At 42.1% G+C, this 21546-nt stretch overlaps 2 protein-coding genes across 6 annotated transcripts in view; one reads left to right on the plus strand and one right to left on the minus strand.

Annotated features, from left to right (window-relative positions):
• Positions 1 to 548: 548 nt before the first annotated feature.
• Positions 549 to 6028, minus strand: LOC126187973 (uncharacterized). 3 transcript variants are annotated; one of them, XM_049929361.1, is made up of 3 exons: positions 5662 to 6028; positions 5210 to 5401; positions 549 to 5040 (listed from the first exon to the last, which is right to left on the minus strand). In XM_049929361.1, exon 3 carries the CDS (start codon positions 5031 to 5033, stop codon positions 3510 to 3512), a length of 1524 nt encoding a protein of 507 aa, XP_049785318.1. In that variant the 5' UTR covers positions 5034 to 5040; positions 5210 to 5401; positions 5662 to 6028; the 3' UTR covers positions 549 to 3509. The 3 variants fall into 3 exon arrangements, with proteins under 3 accessions (XP_049785318.1, XP_049785317.1, XP_049785315.1); XM_049929360.1 differs by having other exon boundaries at positions 5509 to 6028; XM_049929358.1 differs by having other exon boundaries at positions 5486 to 6028.
• Positions 6029 to 6455: 427 nt separating this feature from the next.
• LOC126188082 (uncharacterized) overlaps positions 6456 to 21546 on the plus strand; it is a 47988-nt gene continuing 32897 nt past the window's right edge. The window contains exons 1-3 of one of the 3 annotated variants that reach the window (XM_049929535.1): positions 6459 to 6685; positions 6870 to 7080; positions 11842 to 11972. In XM_049929535.1, the coding sequence (XP_049785492.1) occupies positions 7036 to 7080; positions 11842 to 11972 (176 nt within the window). In that variant the 5' untranslated portion in view covers positions 6459 to 6685; positions 6870 to 7035. Of the gene's footprint in view, positions 6686 to 6869; positions 7081 to 11841; positions 11973 to 21546 lie in introns of all 3 variants that reach the window. The other 2 variants (XM_049929537.1, XM_049929534.1) reach the window with 2 other exon arrangements.

Genomic DNA, 21546 nt, shown 5'->3' on the forward strand with positions numbered 1-21546 from the left:
AGTACTAAATGGTGTATTAAACAAATTTATTTTAAAAGAATGCAATATTATATTTTCATAAAACTGTGATTGTAGCACAAAACAAAAGTATATAATTTCTTGTCATAAAATAAACAGTCATTGATAACCATCTCTTCAGTGTAGGAAGCTTGATTAGAACTATCAAACTGCTTATCGTCATCAACATTTGATAAATTATTGCATGGAGTATGGAATTATTCCATCTGTATTTTACCAGAAATATGTAACACAGTAGCATATGGCAGTAAATATGGAGAACAAAATGACAAAAACACATCAACCATATAAAAGTTAATTTGAAGGAACAGGTTCCACATGATCCATTCTGAAAGACACTTCAATTACATAAGTTACACACACACACACACACACACACACACACACCACACACACACACACACACACAGTACTATCCTCTCAGGTTGGAGGAGCTGAAGGGAAGAGGGGGTGGGTGAGGGAGTGGGAGGATGGATGGATGGATGGATGGATGGATAGATAGATAGATAGAGTGTGGGGAGGGAGGGGGAGGGGGGAGTGGGAGGGAGGGATGGAGGGAGAGAGAGAGAGAGGAGGGGGTGGGATGCTAGTTTTTTCTTTACAAGAAAAATGGATCTTTTTCATACTCTAAAACACACAAATCCTAATTATATTCTCTTCTGCCTTCCCTAACATTCAAAACATTTTGTTTCAAAGCACAGTTTTCACCACTTAATGTGACTGATAACAGCCAAAACCTTTTTCCTTTACAATGTCTGCAAAACAACATGCTCCTCCTCCTAGTCTATCTTATGTGAATCAATAACTCATAAAAAGTTACACATAATAAAATTTCCTAACACTTACCACGGCAGTTCATTGCAAAAAGTTGACAACAACTCTTGGAATAAATCACACAAGGAAATTATTGCAGCAAATAAAGATGCTTTTTTTCAAAAGTACAGTCATATCTATCACATTTGTCCAGTTTCAGGGCATACTCTACCATGAATTGTTTCTGCAGGTTCTACACAATATAATTTAACACTACCCCTAAACAAACAAGCATCATAGTTCCTATTTGAAATGCAAAGAAAGGTATTCAACAATCACAGACTCATTTCCGTTAACTCTTGGTTTTCATCAAGCATTAAGAAATGCTTTACTAAAAAGGAAAATTAAGGGGAAGAGGAGAGAGCAAAACCCCCTGAAAGCCTCTGACATAAGTAAAATAGAAACATAAGGAGAGAAAGAAGACCATTTAATGATAGTGAAAATGTACAGGAAGACATCTGGAAGAAGATGGGAAAGCATGCTCCAATACAATACAGTAAATATAAAGAAATCACTATCGCTTATTCCACCTGAAAGTGGTTGTACTGTCCAAAACTGAATGCCAGAACATAATGGACCTAAATAATCATATAAATGGTGACTTCTCAAGTATTTCACAAGAAAAACGAAGGAAGAATGCCATATCGAAATGTCACAGATACAAGTATTGAGTGATTTAGAACAATGGATCAATACAGAATTTAAAGGAAAGAGAAGAGGAAGTACTAGAAGTGATGACTGGTTTTACAACAGTTTAGGTATCAAAGGTACAATTACTGAAATAGTTTGGATCTCTTAACACTCAGCGAAGTTGTGTGTAGAATTTCGTTAGCAACAAGTTAGTAAGTCTTTTAGTACTATCCAGTGCTATTCGCACAATGGATAGTCAACAAGTCTGGCAAGAGAGATCTGTGGGGTCATCACTGATCACAATTCTCAGTTAGTTCTGAGCATATAATAGAGAAAAGGTTACAAATGAGGTTAAGAATTATTTCCTTTCAGTGAATTAGGTTATCATATAGCTGCACCTACATTTCTTTGTTTAATCAGTTGTTAATATTTCTGACTAGCTTTAATTTTTTATTAAAAACACTTAGTTTCACTAATTAAAACAAAATGTTATAATAGATTGTTGGTACATAAACAGCGAACATCTTTCAACAGTTTGTTGAAACAAACATGTTTAAATATAATTTGTGCTTGCATGACTACTTTTTCATTTATAAGTTACTGTACAACAGTATGAAATATAGTTCCCTCTGTGGTAAATTACACCATAATGTGTTCCTTGATTAGAATAGCACCCATAAATCTTCAATTACATGCATCAAAATATAATAATAATAATAATAATAATAATAATAATACAATAATCTCAGGAATGTAAAAAAAATCAATCACAAAAATAAATAACCTTGAGAGAACACACTTTGGAATGGAATGGGTGCATGGAATGGAAAAAATGAAAGAAAAATGAAGGTACAAATATTGTAGGACATTTCTTGTACAATTTAAATACTTTAGGATAAAAGGAGACCACTCACCAAAAAAGGATAACTCTGAAAGCTAACAAGTTTTCCACCTTTTGTGTGTGTGCCTATAGACAACTCAACAGTTCCGTTTCTTGGCGAGTGTCTCCTTTAACACTGAAGTATTTACAAAAATTAGGATACTATTGTTACAGTTGTGAGAATAAACCAGGAAAAAACACCACTCCATCAAAAGGAAAATACAGGATAATGAGAGAAAACTAAAGGTATGGCAGTTAATGTTAATCAAATACAAGCTAATCACAAAATCTATCACTACCTCTTCATTACGTTATTAGTATTTTGTGGCACTTTACAGATCCTTCTAAGAAAATCCAAATTTTCAAATGGACATCTTAATATTCAGATGGATTTAAAAATGGCCTCCGCTTAAAAAGAAAAATAGGTTCCACACGTATGTGACAAGAGGTGAAATTATCCTGGTTTAACAATATCTGTTTTCGCTGTCATTCTATTATGCATACTGGTACCTTAACATTTGGAGTCAGTTTTTTATAATTTTACAATATGACTGATTCACAATAAATGAACACCGGCAAAAAATTGAACAAAGATACCATTACATCAAAAATGGCTGTAACATCAAACTATTATTTCATCTGACAGTTGTATACGTAATTACAGTGGAAACGTGATGTAATTCGGTTCTGTCATAATAATTGTAGCTCAGGGTTTTTAGGTACTATACATGATTAATTTCTCCCAGAAACATAACTCCAGTCTCCCGGGTGGGGGAAATGTACTTCTCTTTTAATTGCATGTCTGAGTTGAATATGCACTCAGATGAAATATCCAGACATACCGTAGATGATCAACAAATGGTAAACCATCAAAGCCATTGTAATAAGAACGGTGCTTTAAATTGTCTAAACCATGAAGTGTTCTAAATTTCCAACAAAAATGTGTTGAGCAAATGGTTTAGTTTTGACATTACAATGACATTTTATCAAAACAAAATTATATGAGTGTGTGTGAGGTAGCAATAAGAAACTTCTTTGTATCAACAGTAGTAGAACTTTTATGTATCGTGTAGGTGTAATGTAGAGATTTTGTTGTTGAAAAAACAATGTTTTTTTTTCAATAAGAATGTTAAAAACAGCATGAAAGTTAACATTACACCTGTACAAATCACTCTAGTTTAAATGGACAAACTTTTAGATCTAAATTTAATCTTTTGATGTCTTCATTCAGTTCTTTCAGTTCTGCAGATCCATCAGTGCCATATTTTGAAAACGCTAATTCTCTTATGCTTAAGCAGTTCTTAGCAAGATACACAACTGTACACATTTTTATATCACAGCCTAACAGTAAATAAAATTTTTTCAGGTGATGAAGAGGATTATATTTTAGAACATGGAAAAGAATAGGCTCTATTGGATCAAAATGGTTTCTCTTAAAGATGGACAGCTTTTCTATGTGTTTGGCATTAATCAGAAGTAGAGGAATGATGTCTTTCGGTATCCAGTCAGTACCTTCAATTTTAAGACATTCTAAATTACTGAAAAGCACTTGACTGCATGGTGTAAAACTGCTTGGCATCTCACACTCTCTGCCTAAATATTTCCATGTATCTTTCTCTCTAAGTGAAAGGCTTTTTAAATTTGGGCAAGTCTCTCCAATTATGCGTACATGCTTAGGGTGTAAAATATTTCCTGATCGCAACCTTAGGCTTTGTAGAGCTTTTCCTTTTTCTATCAAGAATTGAACCATCTCATCACAAAATGGGAACTGGTCTAATTCAAGCACAACTAATTGAAGACTACTGTTTGTTAAAGTATTTAGAATCTCAGGAGCAATAATGTCACTTTGCACCCCCAAGCACAAATGATGCAAGTTAAGACACAACCTTGCAATAGCTTGAGTGTGTTTAACATCAGCAATGTAGTCACTGATACAGGTAAGAGGTAGATAGTCAATGTCATCCATTTCTTCACCAAGAACTATACCCATGTAATTGTATGAAATGGATTGCAACTGAGGAAGAGACTTCACGAGGCCTCTTATACCAGCAGGTGTCATCATTTTGCCACCAACATGACTACGAATTATCTTGTTCATAGTGATGTATTTCAAAAGTTTACAGTTTTTCAAATGATGTAAACCATCATCTGACACAAAGAATTTTAGTTTCAATGCATTAAATGGATAAGAATTTATTTTTCCTTTGTCTGGTTCCAACTTTGACACAATATTGATTTGTTCCAATTTCAAGCAAGTTCTGCCCACAACTTCTAATATCTCATCTGTACACGCTAAATGCATGTCCAGGACCACAATGTTCTGTAATTTGCTTAACTGTGTTACCCAGAATGAGTCACCCGATCCAATTTTTTTCTCATCAGACGTCTCACTTATGAAGAATTTCCTCATATTTTTGTGTATGTATATGGAGAGACTTATTCGTGGATCATAATTCTGTCTGCTGTGTGCTGAAAACCTTCTGCGGTCGCATATGTCATCCAGTAAAATGCCTGGAATGTTTAGCAGTAAGTAACTCTGCAGCTCCTGGGCAGCAATTCTGCAAAATTCGTCATCATAATTTCCATATCTGTCATGAATATTCTGACAAGAATTTGCTATTAACAATTCTGCTTCCTCCAAGCACAGTTTATACAACGTTTGAGGTATTTTACGACGTGGCATTGTTGACATACAACTCCTGCAAAAAAAAAAAAAAAAAAAATGATTTTGAGTTACAGCTTCCTGTGTACAAAATACAAATTTATCTAGTTTTATGAATAATAATTATAACTGCATATTCTAATTTTGTAAACAACAGCACATAATAATTACGTTGTTAGGACAAATGTCTGGAAAAAATGTCTCACCTGACTGATCGTCAATCTAATGGCTGGTACTCAATAAAAAAAAACAACAAATGAGGAATGTGTGCATAACTATTTAGCACATCACATCTTGGAAATTTTAAACTATTTATATAGATTTTAATGTGTTATCTGCCTTTCCAGGAGACAACTTACGTATCTCTACACCCTTCATAGTTGCATGAGGCCAGGTTCCTGCAACAAAACAGTATACTGGGGAAAATCACAGCAAAACGGGTAGGCATGAGAATCCGATGATGATTAGTTTAGCATATTTACTGTTACATGGCTTTGTTATATACCTACGAAGGTTGCAGCGCTTGCCGCTCAACTGCAACGCTAACTTTTATTCCTTTGAAGACTGGAGCATTACTGTCATTGAGTTGTTTGATAGAATATACTCTTAACACTAGATAATTTCATAATATGGAAGTCACAGAGTTGTTGCCACATACTTGCTCGCATTCACTAGAATACTGAAGCCAGTATTTCGTGACGGAAGATACATTACTTCACAATATTGAAGAATAAAGGAAAGCCATATTTCATTCATCATTTCAACGCTCTATTTATTTTTTGTCACAAATCAAAATAAGTCATCTGCAATATGGGAAACTGATTTATTAGGGGTCTCTAAAGAAGGGGCACTTCTTCAGTAATATGTTTTATTTGGGCGTATCCGAACACTGCAGACACAATTCGGACTTTTCATTTAATATTTTGCCAGTCCGCGAATAGTAATCCAAAGCGGCTTAGAATAAAGCCACACATATCAACATCCACCCTCCAACAACTTTCAGCAGAATCACGATACACAATTTGTTTTTGTTTTGATGTGAGACATAAATATATCTGAACAAAGATACTGTAAATTATCTGTATATGCATAACATCTGTGAACCACACACTCATCCACATGTAGTACTACCAACACTATCCTCATACTTAAACAAAACACCGAGACTACATCTCTCTGTTTATAAACCGTTAAATAGTAATATTTTATCCATAACAGTATGAGAATATTACGGCTGTTTCCCTAAATATGATTTCAGAATAAAATAAATCACTTATTCAGAAAGTACTGTTGCTTGCAGCTTGTTTGTCTTCGGTGATCCATCAGTAGTGTAATGGACGAATGATACTAATTATTGATTATACTGCAAAATCACTTGTTGGAAATAATAGAACAAGGGAATAAATTTTCAACTGTTTTCCCGTGACGCACTGAAAATGGGGTAGTGAATTTCGACCATAGAAGGTCGAAGATACTCGCAATATATATGTAATCTGTGATTATAGCGGGAGATTGTGAGGTTGAAATGAACAAATGGTAAAATGAGGGATTGAAGAAGCTTAAAAAATATAGTTGGAACTGGAAGGAAGAATGTTGTGGAAAAGCCAATGAAACCCAAAGACATTGATACATTACTGTTGCTTGGGTCGCTTGATGTCAATCATTCCATTTTTCTTTATCAGGTTCGGTTTACAAATTTTATATCAGGTCATTTAAGTCTCAAATTACATATAGAAGGAAACTTCCACTACATTCTCTTCTCTTTTCACGTAAAATAAGATGCTGTGTGTCAGTTGACCTGTTTGTGTGCGAAAACGGACAGCGTTTATTTTGTAGTGCAATGTAGTAATTTTATTAACTTTTCAGTGCTACACTGTTTTTCGGCTTACTGCAAGAAAAATGCCCACTATGTATATTGACATAAATAAATACGCAAGCGATTAACGAAGAGAGGATAGGTACTTGGTCGTGCCCGTGGCGAAGGAACGATCGCGACATTGGAAAACCAAAATTAGGACGACTGGACACGAGTATGATCTTACAGTATCGGAGGCCAGTGCCTTACCAAATGACATTGGTAAATGTAGATCCAAATGAGCTCTTTTTCTCTGATCATCTGTCGTAACTATTTGTGGCTTATTCATTGGTATTCATCATACTGCGTATAACTGACTGCGAGATGAACGCACTTGACACAGCAAGGATACCCAGTTGTGTTTTTAAAGATTTCCTGAACTTTACCACTAGTTTTGAATTACTTTTCTTATGGCCTTTCCTGGAATATGAAAATTATTTTGTGTTGTGCAGTTGGTCGCCAGAAAGCATTGTCATATCGAAGAGTAGTAGAATGTATGCAGGAATAGTATGTAACGACAAGGCACTGCCTCACTATTGGACCCTAAAGGAGAACATGCTGATGAATTTTTCATTGCAAGCATCTTTATGTGTTTATTCCATATCAGTTGCCAATCAATACTAAACCTGAAAAGTTTTTATTTGCGACACAGTTTATAAATTTTTCATTTGTTTAACATGTAGTAATGTACTGTAATTGAGACTAGTGTATACAGGTATAGGCAGAAGTTTTCTTTGAAGAAAATTAATCCATTAAATAATTTACATTGTGTGGATTTTGTCATCCAAAATATTGAAAATTTAACAGCTTGAAATTAATTTCTTACACAGTAATTGATAATGAATTTCCTTTTACCTGAATTATATTTGTTTTTTAGCCTTAGCTAATTATTATTTCTGTATATGTTACTTGTATAGTACAGAACTTCCTAAAATTAAGTAACCTGTTTTAATTACTGTATAAAAACGTTTATTTTGTAAATAGTCTTCTAGTTTTGTTTTGAAACATCAAGGAAATATTAACCTGCTAGCAGCAGATAAACAGCAGTTACCTAATGTAACTGGGAAAGCAACAGCATTTTTTCAAAGTAGCAGCTTTCATTCAAATTTACATGATGACATTTATCTGGCAAATATCACTAGACAGTATACTTACATTTTATTTTTGATGAAATATTCCAGTTAAGTTTCTGCAATTTCCTTGCCCTTTTTAAATGTATGCCTTGACTTGTTGCACATCCCTGTAGGTTCTGCTCTTTGATGGGGTCTACAGAACATGACGAATGGTTGATGAGTTGTGACATAGTCACAACGAAAATCCACCATTATCCAGAAAATGTTTTATTATGTATTTATTCCAATTACAGATGATAATATTTTACACCACAGAGTTAGGCCTAATTTCATTCTGTGAGTCTACCTTCAGATTAAATACAAGCAATTTTCTGGTAACGAGGAGTCAGCATATGTAAATATGGTAAAGTAAATGTTATTAACCTTACCACTTCAAAGATATATTGACTCAACATATTTGTTAGTATAGCGTGCACTGGACGTATGTGTATTTGTGTATAAAAACAACCAAGTTTGTTTAGCATATTATTTACACATGTTGGCTCGATGTGGTTGAAAAACTGATCATACTCAGTCTGAAGCTGGTCCTCATAGAAGTAAATTAATTACCTGGTGTCAAATATTGTGGTCCATAGCTGGAATAAATATAAATAAAAAAAGAATCATTAAATAAGTGAATGAATGAGACAACTGTTTCCCCTATTTAAGCTGAAGTTTGTGTTATTTTTTCTTCATGTACAATGTTAATTTATTACATGCTGACCTGTTGTAAACACAAACCAGTGTTCTATTTGTCTTTTCAAGCGAAAGTTCTGGTTTTTCATCAGTGGGTGTAATGTTGCTGTTAACAGCAAAGAGATTTCTTCTTCCTTGACATATGTTACCTAGGAAATTACTTGTATATACTAAGAACTGCATTGGTCTGATAATTGATTCACTACAAGATCCGATAATTGATTCACTACAAGTTCAACTATGTAGGAAGAGATAGATTGATATGCTAGTTACTGTAAAGAAGACACATCAGGTTGCAGACAGGCACAGTTAAGACTCTTGCGTAAAACTTTCGGCCACAGCCTTCGTAAGTAAAGATACACACACACACACACACACACACACACACACACACACACAAACGAATGAATGACAACTCCAGAATCTCGGATGGGAATGCAACTATCATGTAGGATGCAAGGGGCAGTCGTGGGCGGAGGGGGGGGGTCAGGGAAGGGGAAGGGATAATAGTGTGTGGATGGAGGGAGAGACAAACACCCTCTGGTGGAATGTGCAGGGACTAGTATGCAAATAGGTGCAGCATCAGGAGTGTGTAGGGAAGGGAGGGGTGTGTGTGTGTGTGTGTGTGTGTGTGTGTGTGTGTGGGGGGGGGGGGGCAGAAGTGGGAGACAAAAAAAGGGGAGGAGATGATAGGACAGAGGGGGTTGAATCTGTTGGGTGGAGGATGTAGGTACAGTGTGTTTCCAGAGGTTGAGGCCAGTATAATTACAGGAGTGGAGAGTGTGCAGTTCAGAAAAGCTGGTGGTGGAGGGAAGGTTCCATCTGTCTCAGGTAGTGAAGCAGCCATTGAAATCAAGTATGTTATGTTGAGCTGGATGTTGTGCCCCAGGGTGGTCTACTTTGCTCATGGCCACATCCTGCTGGACAGCTGGTTGGTAGTCATACTAACATAAAAGGCTGTGCAAATATTGCTGCAGAGCTGGCAAATGACATGGCTGCTTTCACAGGTGGCTCACCCCCTGATGGGGTTGAGATTGGAAGTGGCATGGGGATGGACTATGCTGTTGGTCGACAAAACACTACTTTAGGAGGGGTGGGAAGTATCGTGGGTAGGATGCCCCTCATTTCAGGGCATGGTGATAAGCAATCAGAGCACTGTCAAATGATGTGGTTCAGTTGTTCTATTCTGGGGTGGTACTGGGTGAAAAGGGGACACTCCTTTGTGGCTGGTTCTTTAGAGTGGTGGAAGAGTTGGAAGTGTGAAGGGAAATGGCACAGGAGATCTCTTTGTGAACTAGGTCTGGGGATAGTGCCTGTCAGTGAAGGCCATGGTGAGACCTTTAGTGTACTGAGCAACTGAGTTCTTGTCAATACAGATGGCCATCCCCAGGTGGCCAGGCTATAAGAGAGGGTTTTTTTGGTGTGAAAGGGATGACAACTGTCGAAGTGTAGGTACTATTGGTGGTTGGAGGGTTTAGTGTGAACAGAGTTGTGGATGAAGCCATCAGAGAGGGCATAGGTCAACATCTAGGAAGGTGGGATGTTGGTGTATAGGGAGGTGGCGTCAACAGTGACAAGTAGGTATCCGGGAGGTAAAGGAGAGGGGATGGTGGAGTGTTGGTGAAGGAAGATTGGTATTTTTGACATGAGAGTCTGGGTGACGTGCAATTGGTTGGATGTGTTGTTCAGTGAGAGCCGAAATTCTTTCAATGGAGTTACAATAATCAGCCACAGTGGGGCATCCACAGTTGTCGTGTTTGTGGATTTTGGGGAGCATGGAGAATGTGGATGTGCAGGGTGTCATAGGGCTAAGGAGTGAAAAGGATTCAGGGGACAGGTTCTGGGAAGGGCAAAAGGCCTTAGGCAGGGATTGAAGTTTAGTGGATTTCTGGGATGAGATCACTCTTGCAGAGCTTGTAGATGGAGGAGTCAAATACTTGGGGGCAGCCTTCTGCCAGGTAGCCACTGTGATTCATAACAACAGTGCTTGTCTACAACTTAATGTGTCTCTTTTTAGTAAGTAGCTATCTATCTTTTCCTACATTGTTGATATTCCTACCTGGAGTTTCCATTGTTTCACATAAATTTCAGCACTATCTGAAGTTTGATCTGTATCTATCTTTTCGCCATATTTTCTCTCTCTCTCTCTCTCTCTCTCTCTCTCTCTCTCTCTCACACACACACACACACACACACACACACACACACACAGCCACTGTCATCTCCAAGTGCTAAGACTTGATTGCAACTGCATCTGCATTGTGGAGTGATCTTTGTGTTAGGATGGGTGAAGCAGAGGCATGGTGTGGGGAGGGGAGTAACAGCAGGCAGATGAGGAGGGGGGGGGGGGGGGGAGATGTTAGTGCTGCCTGTGGGAGCATGCACACATGCACAGAGACTATGCAGGTGCACTTGTGGGATATAAGGTGTGTGATTATGGGAATGAAGGCTGTGTTGCAGGGAGAACTCCCATCTGCTCTATTCAGAAGACCCAGTGTATTTGATATAAGCAAATATATAATTTACAAAGGGACATTACACGTTGAGGCAGCTCCCCAACTGTGGATATTTCCCATAATTGCTTACTCAACAGTATTTGTATGACTTGACTTCTTTGCATATTTTTCAGTCTTGCTAGTAAAACTTTTGTGGTTGAATAGTTTTAAATTAATGACCTCCGCTTTAAAGATACATGCCACCATGGAAGTATAGGAAACTGAAAACTGTTAACACTGTAAGCAAATTTTCTGACGATGCGTAGCCTTATTGTTTCACCAACCATATGTCAGTGTTTTGTATCGCTTATAAAGTCAGAACATGATTGAGAAGCAGTACACTACCTATAAAACATGAACTTCACATAGTTTTAACCTTCATCCATTATTCACTTCCATAGTTTGCTGACACTATTTTGGCCAAATTAGGGTTGTGATAAATATTTATTTCTCACATCTTGTCAGACTTGTGAAATACTTGAATAATTGGCTGTTACTATGTTAAATTGGGTGTGTTCCCCCCCCCCCTTCAAATCCTTGACAGAAACTTTTCATAAACAGACTTTCAGTTTGTTGTTCGTAACTACTTTTAGTTTTTTGTGGAGCTGAAATTGGATTACAAAAGTAGTTTGCATCTCTTTAAAATATGAGAGTAGTAACTACATATATTTTTGTTTCAGTTTGCAGTTCATTGGGCTCAGCAAGGGAAGAAAGTTCTTCATATCTCGGTGAGACGGTATTCTCAAATTCCACCACAGATTCATGGCCTGTGCAGTCCAGGAACTGAAGTTTTTAGCTTAATTAGATTTGTGTAAGTTAAAGAGCAAATATTGTTTCTGTAGTTGTTGTGGTTGCCAGTTTGAAGCCTGGTTTGATGCAGCTTTCCATGTTACTCTATCATGTGCAAGCCTCTCCATCTCCGAGTAACTACTGCAACCTGCATCCTTCTCACTCTACTTCCTGTATTCATCTGTTGGTCTCCCTCTATGATTTTTACCCCCCATGCTTCCCTCCAGTACTAAATTGATAATCTTGTGATGTCTCAGAAAATGTCCTACCAAGTGATTCCTTCCTCTAGTCAGGTTGCGCCATAAATTTCTTTTCCCTCAGTTCTATTCAGTACCACCTCATTAGTTACATGATCTACCAATCTAATCTTCAGTATTATTCTGTAGCTGGCCGCGGTGGTCTAGCGGTTCTGGCGCTGCAGTCCGGAACCGCGAGACTGCTACGGTCGCAGGTTCGCATCCTGCCTCGGGCATGGGTGTGTGTGATGTCCTTAGGTTAGTTAGGTTTAAGTAGTTCTAAGTTCTAGGGGACTTATGACCTAAGATGTTGAGTCCCATAGTGCTCAGAGCCATTTGAACCATTATTCTGTAGCACCAAATTTCAAAAGCTTCTATTCTCTTCTTGTCCAAACTGTTTTATCATCCATGTTTCACTTCCATATGTGGCTACACTCTGTACAAATTCTTTTAAAAAGGACTTCGTGACACTTTAAACTATACCTGATTTTAACAAATTTCTCTCCTTAAACAGCTTTCTTACCATTGCCAGTTCACATTTTACATCCCCTCTACTTCAGCCACCATCAGTTATTTCGCTGCCCAAACAGCAAAACTCATCTACTACTTTAAGTGTCTCATTTCCTAATGTAATTCCCTCAGCATCACCTGATTTGATTCGACTGCATTCCATTATCCTTGTTTTGCTTTTGTTGATGTTCATCTTATCTCATCCTTCCACAACACTGTCAATTCTGCTCAACTGGTCTTCAAGGCCTTTGCTGTCTCTGAGAGAATTACAATGTCATCGGCAAACCTCGTAGTTTTTATTTCTTCTTCCTGGATTTTAGTTCCTACTTCAATTTTTTTGTGTTTCCTTTCCTGCTTGCTCAAGACACAGATTGAATAACATCAGGGGCAGGCTATAACCCTGTGTCATTCTCTTCTCGAACACTGCTTTCCTTTCATGTCCCTCGACTCTTATAACAGCCATCTGGTTTCTGTACAAATTGTAAATTGCCTTTTGCTCCCTGTATTTTACACCTGCCACCTTTAGAATTTGAAAGAGAATATTCCAGTCAACACAGTCAAAAGCTTTCTCTACAAATGCTGTAAACATAGTACCAGTTTTTGTGTCCTTCTGGTTAGAATTCATGTTAGTGTTTTGAAACCAATAGTTCGGTCATTTTTCACATATGCCTGCACCTGCTTTCTTTGGAACGGGAATTATTATATTCTTATTGAAATCTGAGGGTATATCGCCCGTCTTATATATCTTGAAGAGTTTTGTCATGGCTGACTCTCCAAAGGCTCTCAATAGCCCAAATGGAATTTTGTCTACTCCCAGGGCCACGTTTCAACTTAGCTTTTCCATTGCCCTGTCAGATTCTTCGCACAGTATCGTATCTCACATCTGATCTCCATCTACATCCTCTTCCATTTCCATATTATTGCCCTTTAGTACATCTCCCTTTTATATACCCTCTGTATACTCCTTCCGCCTTCCTGTTTTTACCTTCTTTGCTTAGGGCTGGTTTTCCCACTGAGCTCTAGAAATACATACAGGTAGCTCTCATTTCTCCAAAGGCCTCTTTAATTTCCCCTTGTGATTTATGCTTCGAAATCTTCACATTAGTACTCTAGCTGTTTTTATGTACCCCTTTTACACTTCCTGTCAATCTCATTTTGTAGGTGTTTGTTTTCCCTTGCTCCCACTTTATTTACTGCATTTTTTATCATCTCCTTCCATCAGTTAAATTCTGTATCTTTCGTGTTGTCCAATGATTTCTACTAATCCTCACCTTTTTTTACATACTTGATCCTCTGTGCTGCCTTCAGTATTTCATCTCTCAAAGTTACCGATTCTTATTCCACTGTATTCCTATACCCTGTTCTCATCAGTCATTCCCTAATGTTCCATCTGAAGCTCTCTACAATGTCCGAAAATACAGATTGCTGCTTATTGTAAAGAAGACAGGTCAAGCTGCAGACAGGCACAATTAAAAAGACACTTTCTTAAAGTTTTTGGCCACAGCCTTCATCAGTAATGGGAGAGACACACCATTCACACACACACAAGCAGGCACACCTGACACACATACGACTGCCAACTCTAGCATCTCGGGCCAGAGTGCAACTATCACATGTGATGAAAGCAGCAATCTGGTGGGGGTGACAAAGGTGAAGGGATAGTAGTGTTTTGGTGGGGAGAGAGACGAACACTGTCTGATGGAGTGTGCAGTGACTATACTGCCAAAATGTGCAATGTTAGGAGTTTGTGGGGGCAGGGAGATGGAGAAAAAAGGTGTGTGTGTGTGGGGGGGGGGGGGGGGGGTGGCAGAGGGTGGGAAACAATGAGGATGGGAGACAAGAATGGGGAGGAGATGATAGGACAGACAGGGTGGATACTGTTGGGTGGAGGATGTAGGTACAGTGTGTTACCATAGGTTGAGGCCGGGATAAAATAACTCACATCTGTGCAGTTCAGAAAAACTGGTGGCGGAGGGTAGGATCCAGATGGCTCGGGTAGTGAAGCAGCCATTGAAATCAAATGTGTTATGTTGAGCTGCATGTTGTGCCACATGATGGTCTACTTTGCTCTTGGCCACAGTTTGGTGGTAGCCGTTCATGCTGGTGGACAGCTGATTGGTAGTCATACTAATATAAATAGCTGTGCAATGACTGCAGCAGAGCTGGTAAAGGACATGGCTGCTTTCACAGGTGGCTCGGCCCCTGATGGGGTAGGATAAACGTATGACACGATTGGTGTAGCAAGTGTGGGTTGGTGAATTGTGCAGGTCTTGCACCTGGGCCTTCTACAGGGATATGACCCAAGTGGCAAGGGCTTGGGATTGGGAATGACATAGGAATGGACTAGGATGTTGGGTGACAGAACACTAATTTAGGAGGGGGTGGGAAGTACTCAGGTAGGATGTCTCTCATTTCATGGCATGATGATAGGCAGTCAGAGCCCTGGTGAAGGATGTTGTTTAGCCCTTCCATTCTGGGGTGGTACTTGGTGAAAAGCGGAGACTCCTTTGAGGCTGATTCTTGAGAGTGGTGGAAGAGTTGGAAGGGTGAAGGGAAATGGCACAGGAGATCTGGGGATAGTGCCTGTCTGTGAAGACCATGGTGAGACCCTTAGTGTACTGAGCATTACAAATACCGTATTTACTCGAATCTAAGCCGCACTTTTTTTCCGGTTTTTGTAATCCAAAAAACCGCCTGCGGCTTAGAATCGAGTGCAAAGCAAGCTGAAGTTCTGAAAAATGTTGATAGAAGCCGCCTTAACTAACTTCTGCCGTCGAATATATGTAGCGCTACACAGGCATCCTTTGTAGGCACAAAGATAAATACTGGCGCCAAAACCTCTGCGTCAGTAAATAAAATTAAAAAAAAAAAAAAAATTGGAAGACGAGCTTTTTTTCTCAGCCCGAGTTTCGACCACTGCATTTTCATACATTATCCAATGAAGTAAATACAAATTCCATGTTGTTCATCTTCGAATTTCAATGTACTACGAAAATCCGACTGGTAATACTGGGATTTTTGTCAATATGGCCAACTCTACGTTCTGAATTTTTTCCTACCTGTGAGAAGAGATGGTTGCTAATAGGAACCTGATGAAATGTGAATCACATGCAGTATTCTCTTCACCATAAGAATAATACGAATATAAACATTTTGCCATGTATTCTTTCGTGTTTGCTTCTATCTCATTTAAATCCTGTCTGCCAAATAAACTACGAAACTAGAGTGAGACAACAGCAAACGCGGAAGAATATACGTATCGTGTCATGTTTATACTCGTATTACTCTTATGCCTAATAGTGATACAGTCAGAAATAAAGCACGGCAACTGACTAGATTTTTAAATCTAAGATGACTAATTTCTGTGCAGAATTTGATGTACTAAAGAAGCGGCCGCAAAGATTTTCAAACGGAGAAAAATTTTCGCCTAACTCTCGTTCAGAACATGTTCTATCATACGCAGTCTATTATTTGGTTCTTGTTGATCATTATCAAAGAAAGCAGCAGTGTAAGTAACAAATAGCAGTCTCTTGCCATTGTTTCGCTAATGAGACGATTCCTCTTTTTTTAATTGTAGGCGGCGGTAGCGCGCACAAAAGCAAGCCATGCCGCGAGCAGCGACAGGCCGTAAACACGCACTATCAGAATGCGACAAACAATGCATGACACAGTATAGTAATGCATTTTCAGCTTGGAGTGACTGACGTAAACACCTATAACATAGAAAACGGCACTTATCAGATCAAAGCAAAATAAGCAATCGATTCAAACCAGACGAAGCACGTGAAAAAGAAAGGGTATCCATATAAATACGGACGGAGCGCCTGACGCATAGCAATGGCTACCTGGTAAAGCTTAACTGCCAAGCTTTCGACTCGAACCAAACTACTGTAGCTGTATCGTCATTCATTCGACCTAAATTGTGTCTCATATTACAATGGACCAACTTTGTTTCGATTTATAGGTGCGGCCTAAAACTTTTCTCTCCCCTTGAATTTCGAGTCTCAAATTTCAGGTGCGGCTTATAGATTTGGGAATTTTTTTTTTCCTTTATTTCGAGTCTCATTTTTCAGGTGCGGCTTAGATTCGAGTGCGGCTTACATTCGAGTAAATACGGTAGCCATCCCCAGGTGGCCAGGCTATAAGAGAGGGTTTTTTTGGTGTGAAAGGAATGACAACTGTCGAAGTGTAGGTACTGTTAGTGGTTGGAGGGTTTATTGTGAATAGAGGTGCAGATGAAGCCATCAGAGAGGAGGTGGTAAACATCTAGGAAGGTGGCTTGCTGGATTGAGGAGGACCACATGAAGCAGATGGGAGAGGAGCTGTTGAGGTTGTGAAGAAATGAAGCCAGGGTGTTGTGGCCCTGAGTCCAGATCATGAAGATATTATCAATGAACATTAACAGGATTTGGGAGGCTAGAAAGGTCTCCTCTAGATGTCCCAATATTGGTTTGGCATGGGAGGGTGCTGTGCTGTGGATTTGTTTGTGTATTTTCCCTTCAAAGGAAAAGTGTTTGTGGGTTAGTATAAAGTTAGTAAGGTGTATGAAGAAAGAGGTAGTGGCTTTGGTGTCTGAAGGGCATTGGGAAAGGTAGTTTCAATAGTGGTTAAGACCGTGGGTGTTCCCCCTGCGGGTTCGGGGGTTAGAATAGGCCCGCGGTATTCCTGCCTGTCGTAAGAGGCGACTAAAAGGAGTCTCACATGTTTCGGCATTATGTGATGGTCCCCTCTCGGGTTTGACCTCCATCTTTCTAAATTATTCCGAAGAGCGAGCCAATTGGGGAAGGGCGCCTTACATGGTGCACTGTATCCGTCGTGCAATTAGACCTTTAGCCGTCTTTCTCGTCGTTGCAATGGTGTCCCGCTCGTTTTCGATCTCTTGGGCGATTACCACACTGCACTCTGCAGTGTTTCTTTTAACTGCGATGACGACCTTGGCCATTTTTGCACCTAAGATCCAGCACGGTAGCCAGTCCGTTGTGGTGGGGCCGCCATGTACCCTCTTGGTTGTAGCCCCCTGACAACACAGGGATCGCTCTACTGATGCCTGCGCCGTTAACTCCCCACGTATGCCAAGGAGTAGATGCCCATCGCCCTGGGGCATCGGGACTCCCGGCAATGGCCATCCTGCCAGGTGGCCTTTGCTGTGGCTTGGTGGCGCCCGTGGGGAGGGCCCTTGGTCGGAGTAGGTGGCATCAGGGCGGATGACCCGCAATGAAGCGTGGTACATCATCTATCGCTGGTGGGCCTCCACCAACAGTCTCTAAGCGATCGAGGTCTAACCTCAACGGGAAGAAATTGGATCAGAGATCATTTCCCTCCCTAGCTACTCCATGGGAGGAACGTCTTGCTAAAGAAGGCAGTGGAGAATATTCACCCCGGTACCTCGTGTGCACTCGGGTTGATGGAGAATCATTCATGTCGACCAAGCCCCAGTTTTTTGTGGAGCATTTAGAGGACAAGTTCGGGGAGGTGGAGGGCTTGTCCAAGATGCGCTCTGGTTCTGTGCTCATCAAAACGGCATCCTCTGCCCAGTCACGGAGGTTGCTCAATTGTGACAAGTTGGGGGATATTTCCGTTAGCATCACGCCGCATAAGAGTCTGAACATGGTCCAGGGTATTATATTCCACCGGGATCTTCTTCTGCAGTCCGACGATGAATTACGCGCCAACCTCGAACGACGAGGTGTTCACTTCGTCCGGCGCGTCCATCGGGGTCCGAGGGATAATCAGGTCGCCACCGGTGCCTTCATCTTGGCCTTTGAGGGTGATGTCTTACCCGAAAAGGTTAAGGTGATGGTTTACCGTTGTGATGTGAAACCATATATCCCTCCTCCGATGCGGTGTTTTAAATGCTGGAAGTTCGGGCACATGTCATCTCGCTGTACTTCCAGCATCACGTGTCGGGATTGCGGACGTCCTTCGCATCCTGATACTCCATGTGCTCCGCCTCCCATCTGTGTTAACTGTGGAGAACACCATTCCCCCTGCTCACCGGACTGTCGGATCTTCCAGAAGGAAAGGAAGATAATGGAATATAAGACCCTGGACCGCCTAACCTACACCGAGGCCAGGCGCAAATATGAGCGGCTCCATCCCGTGCCCATGACGTCTACCTATGCCACTGCTGCAACACGAGTTCGCTCTCAGCTCTGCCAGAATTCACCGGCCCCCTTGGTTGCGGGGGGCACTTCACTCCCTGTTGCTCCTGCTCCATCTCTTTCAGGAGCAACACCACCCCAACCACCGGGGACATCTGTTCCCCCTTCACAGCCAGAGAAGCGTGAGCCTTCTTCGGCTCCTCTTGCCCGGAAGGGGTCCCTTGGGGCCCTCCCATCCCAGGCTTTGCCCAGTGCCAAAGCGGACGCCCGCAAGTTTGTCAAACAACCACCAGTCGCTGGTCGTAGGGCGTCACGGTCGTCTTCAGTCTCTGAGACTGACCCAGTGAGGCCCTCCCAGCCAGACCCACCTAAGGCACAGCGCAAAGCAGTCGAAGAAAAAGGCTCCCAAGCATCCTGAAATTGCGGTGGCACCTGTCCCTCCGCAACCTTCTCCCTCTGCATCCGAAGATGAGGTGGAGATTCTGGCGTCCGCTGAGGACATGGATCTCGCCAGTCCCTCGGATGCAATGGATGGCTGTTGTCCAGGTGGTGACTCAGTAGCAGCAGGGGCCCCGGAGGCGTAATCTGCCTCCCCAGTCCCTTCACGCCTTTCCCATCCATGGCTAATACCATCCTCCAGTGGAACTGCAGCGGTTTCTTCCACCATCTAGCTGAGCTCCGCCAACTTATCAGCCGTCATCCTTTCCTTTGCATTGCTCTGCAGGAAACTTGGTTTCCAGCAATGCGAACCCCCACCCTCCGTGGCTATTGGGGTTATTTTAAGAACCGGGCAGCTTATGAAAGGGTGTCTGGTGGCGTCTGCATATATGTCCTTAACTCTCTTCACAGCGAGTTTGTACCTCTACAAACAGCTTTAGAGGCTGTCGCTGTTCGGGTGTGGACGCCACAGGCTATCACCGTCTGCAGTATTTACCTTCCACCTGATGGTGCTGTCGCACAGCATGTCCTGGCTGCTCTGATAGCCGAACTGCCGCCACCTTTTTTGCTGCTGGGCGATTTCAATGCCCACAACCCTCTATGGGGTGGGACTGTCTCCGATGTTCGCGGTCGGGCCGTGGAGCATGTGTTGGCTCAGCTCGACCTTAGCCTCTTGAACACCGGTGCTCCCACGCATTTCAGTGTGGCCCATGGCTCGTTCTCGGCCATCGATCTCTCTATTTGCAGCCCTGGCCTTGTCCCATCCCTCCACTGGCGAGTGCACCCTGACCTGTGTGGTAGTGACCATTTTCCCATCTATTTGTCACTGCCCCAGTGTCATTCTTCTGGGCGCTTGCCCCGCTGGGCTCTCCACAGGGCTGACTGGCCAGCTTTTACTTCCGCTGCAACCATTGAGTCTCCCCCACAGGGTGACATTGACGAGGTGGTTCGTGTTTTAACCACGTCCATCATTTCAGCGGCCGAGGCTTCCATCCCCCGTTCTTCTGGCCTCCCTCGGAGGAAGGCTGTCCCCTGGTGGTCGCCGGAGATTGCTGAGGCTATTCGCGACCGTAGGCGGGCTCTCCAGCGTCATAGGCGGCACCCGTCTCTGGAGACCCTCATCGCCTTTAAGAGGCTCTGTGCCTTCACCCGCCGTCTTATTCCACGGCGTAAGCAGGAGTGCTGGGAGCAGTATGTTTCCTCCTTGGGCTCCCGTGTTTCCCCCTTGCTCGTGTGGTCCCGGATACAGCGGATTTATGGACACCAGACCCCCACGGGTGTCCCTGGGATCTCTTTGGACGGCGCTGTGTGCACGGACGCTGCCGCCATTGCTGAACACCTTGCTGCGCACTTCGCTACGAGCTCTGCGACTGCAACTTATCCCCCCGCCTTTCGCTCTCTCAAGGAGCGGGCCGAGCAGACGCCATTATCGTTCCACATGCGTCATTCTGAAACTTACAATGCTCCTTTCAGCGAGAGGGAATTCCTCGCTGCCCTCGCTGATTGCCCTGATACAGCACCAGGACCGGACTGCATCCACGCACAGATGCTGAAGCATCTCTCCAGGGACTGCCAGAGACACATTCTCGCGATATTTAATCGCATTTGGAGCGAAGGCGTGTTCCCGTCGCAATGGCGAGAGGGTGTTATTGTCCCCATCTTGAAGCCCGGTTCGGACCCACTGGCGGTGGACAGCTATCGTCCCATTACCCTCACCAACGTTTTGTGCAAATTGCTCGAACGTATGGTGGGGCGGTGTTTGTGTTGGGTCCTTGAGTCGCGTGGTCTCCTCGCTCCATCCCAGGGTGGCTTCCGTCGGGGCTGGTCTGCAGTGGACAATTTGGTGCGGCTGGAATCTGCTGTCCGTACGGCCTTTGCCCGACGTCAGCATCTCGTTGCTGTGTTTTTCGATCTGCGGAAGGCGTATGACACCACATGGAGGCATCACATCCTCGCCACATTGCATGAGTGGGGTCTTCGTGGTCGGCTCCCGGCTTTTCTTCAAAGCTTTCTATTGCGCCGCTCTTTCCGGGTGCAAGTCGGTGCCACCTCTAGTTCCTCTTACATACAGGAAAATGGGGTCCCGCAGGGCTCGGTGTTGAGCGTCTCCTTATTTTTAGTGGCCATTAATGGTCTGGCTGCAGCAGTGGGGTCGTCGGTGTCTCCTTCTTTGTATGCCGACGACTTCTGCATCTCATTTAGCTCCACGACTACGGGAGTCGCCGAACGCAGGCTGCAAGTCGCCGTTCGCAAGGCAGCATCATGGGCTCTGACTCACGGTTTTCAGTTCTCTGCACCCAAGACTCGAGTT

This window comes from Schistocerca cancellata, chromosome 5 (genome assembly GCF_023864275.1).
Source record: "Schistocerca cancellata isolate TAMUIC-IGC-003103 chromosome 5, iqSchCanc2.1, whole genome shotgun sequence".
NCBI classification, from domain to species: Eukaryota; Metazoa; Arthropoda; class Insecta; order Orthoptera; family Acrididae; genus Schistocerca; species Schistocerca cancellata.

Excerpts from the sequence above, each read along its gene's own strand:
- LOC126187973 (XM_049929361.1), bottom strand. The coding sequence starts at position 5,033 with ATGTCAACAATGCCACGTCGTAAAATACCTCAAACGTTGTATAAACTG.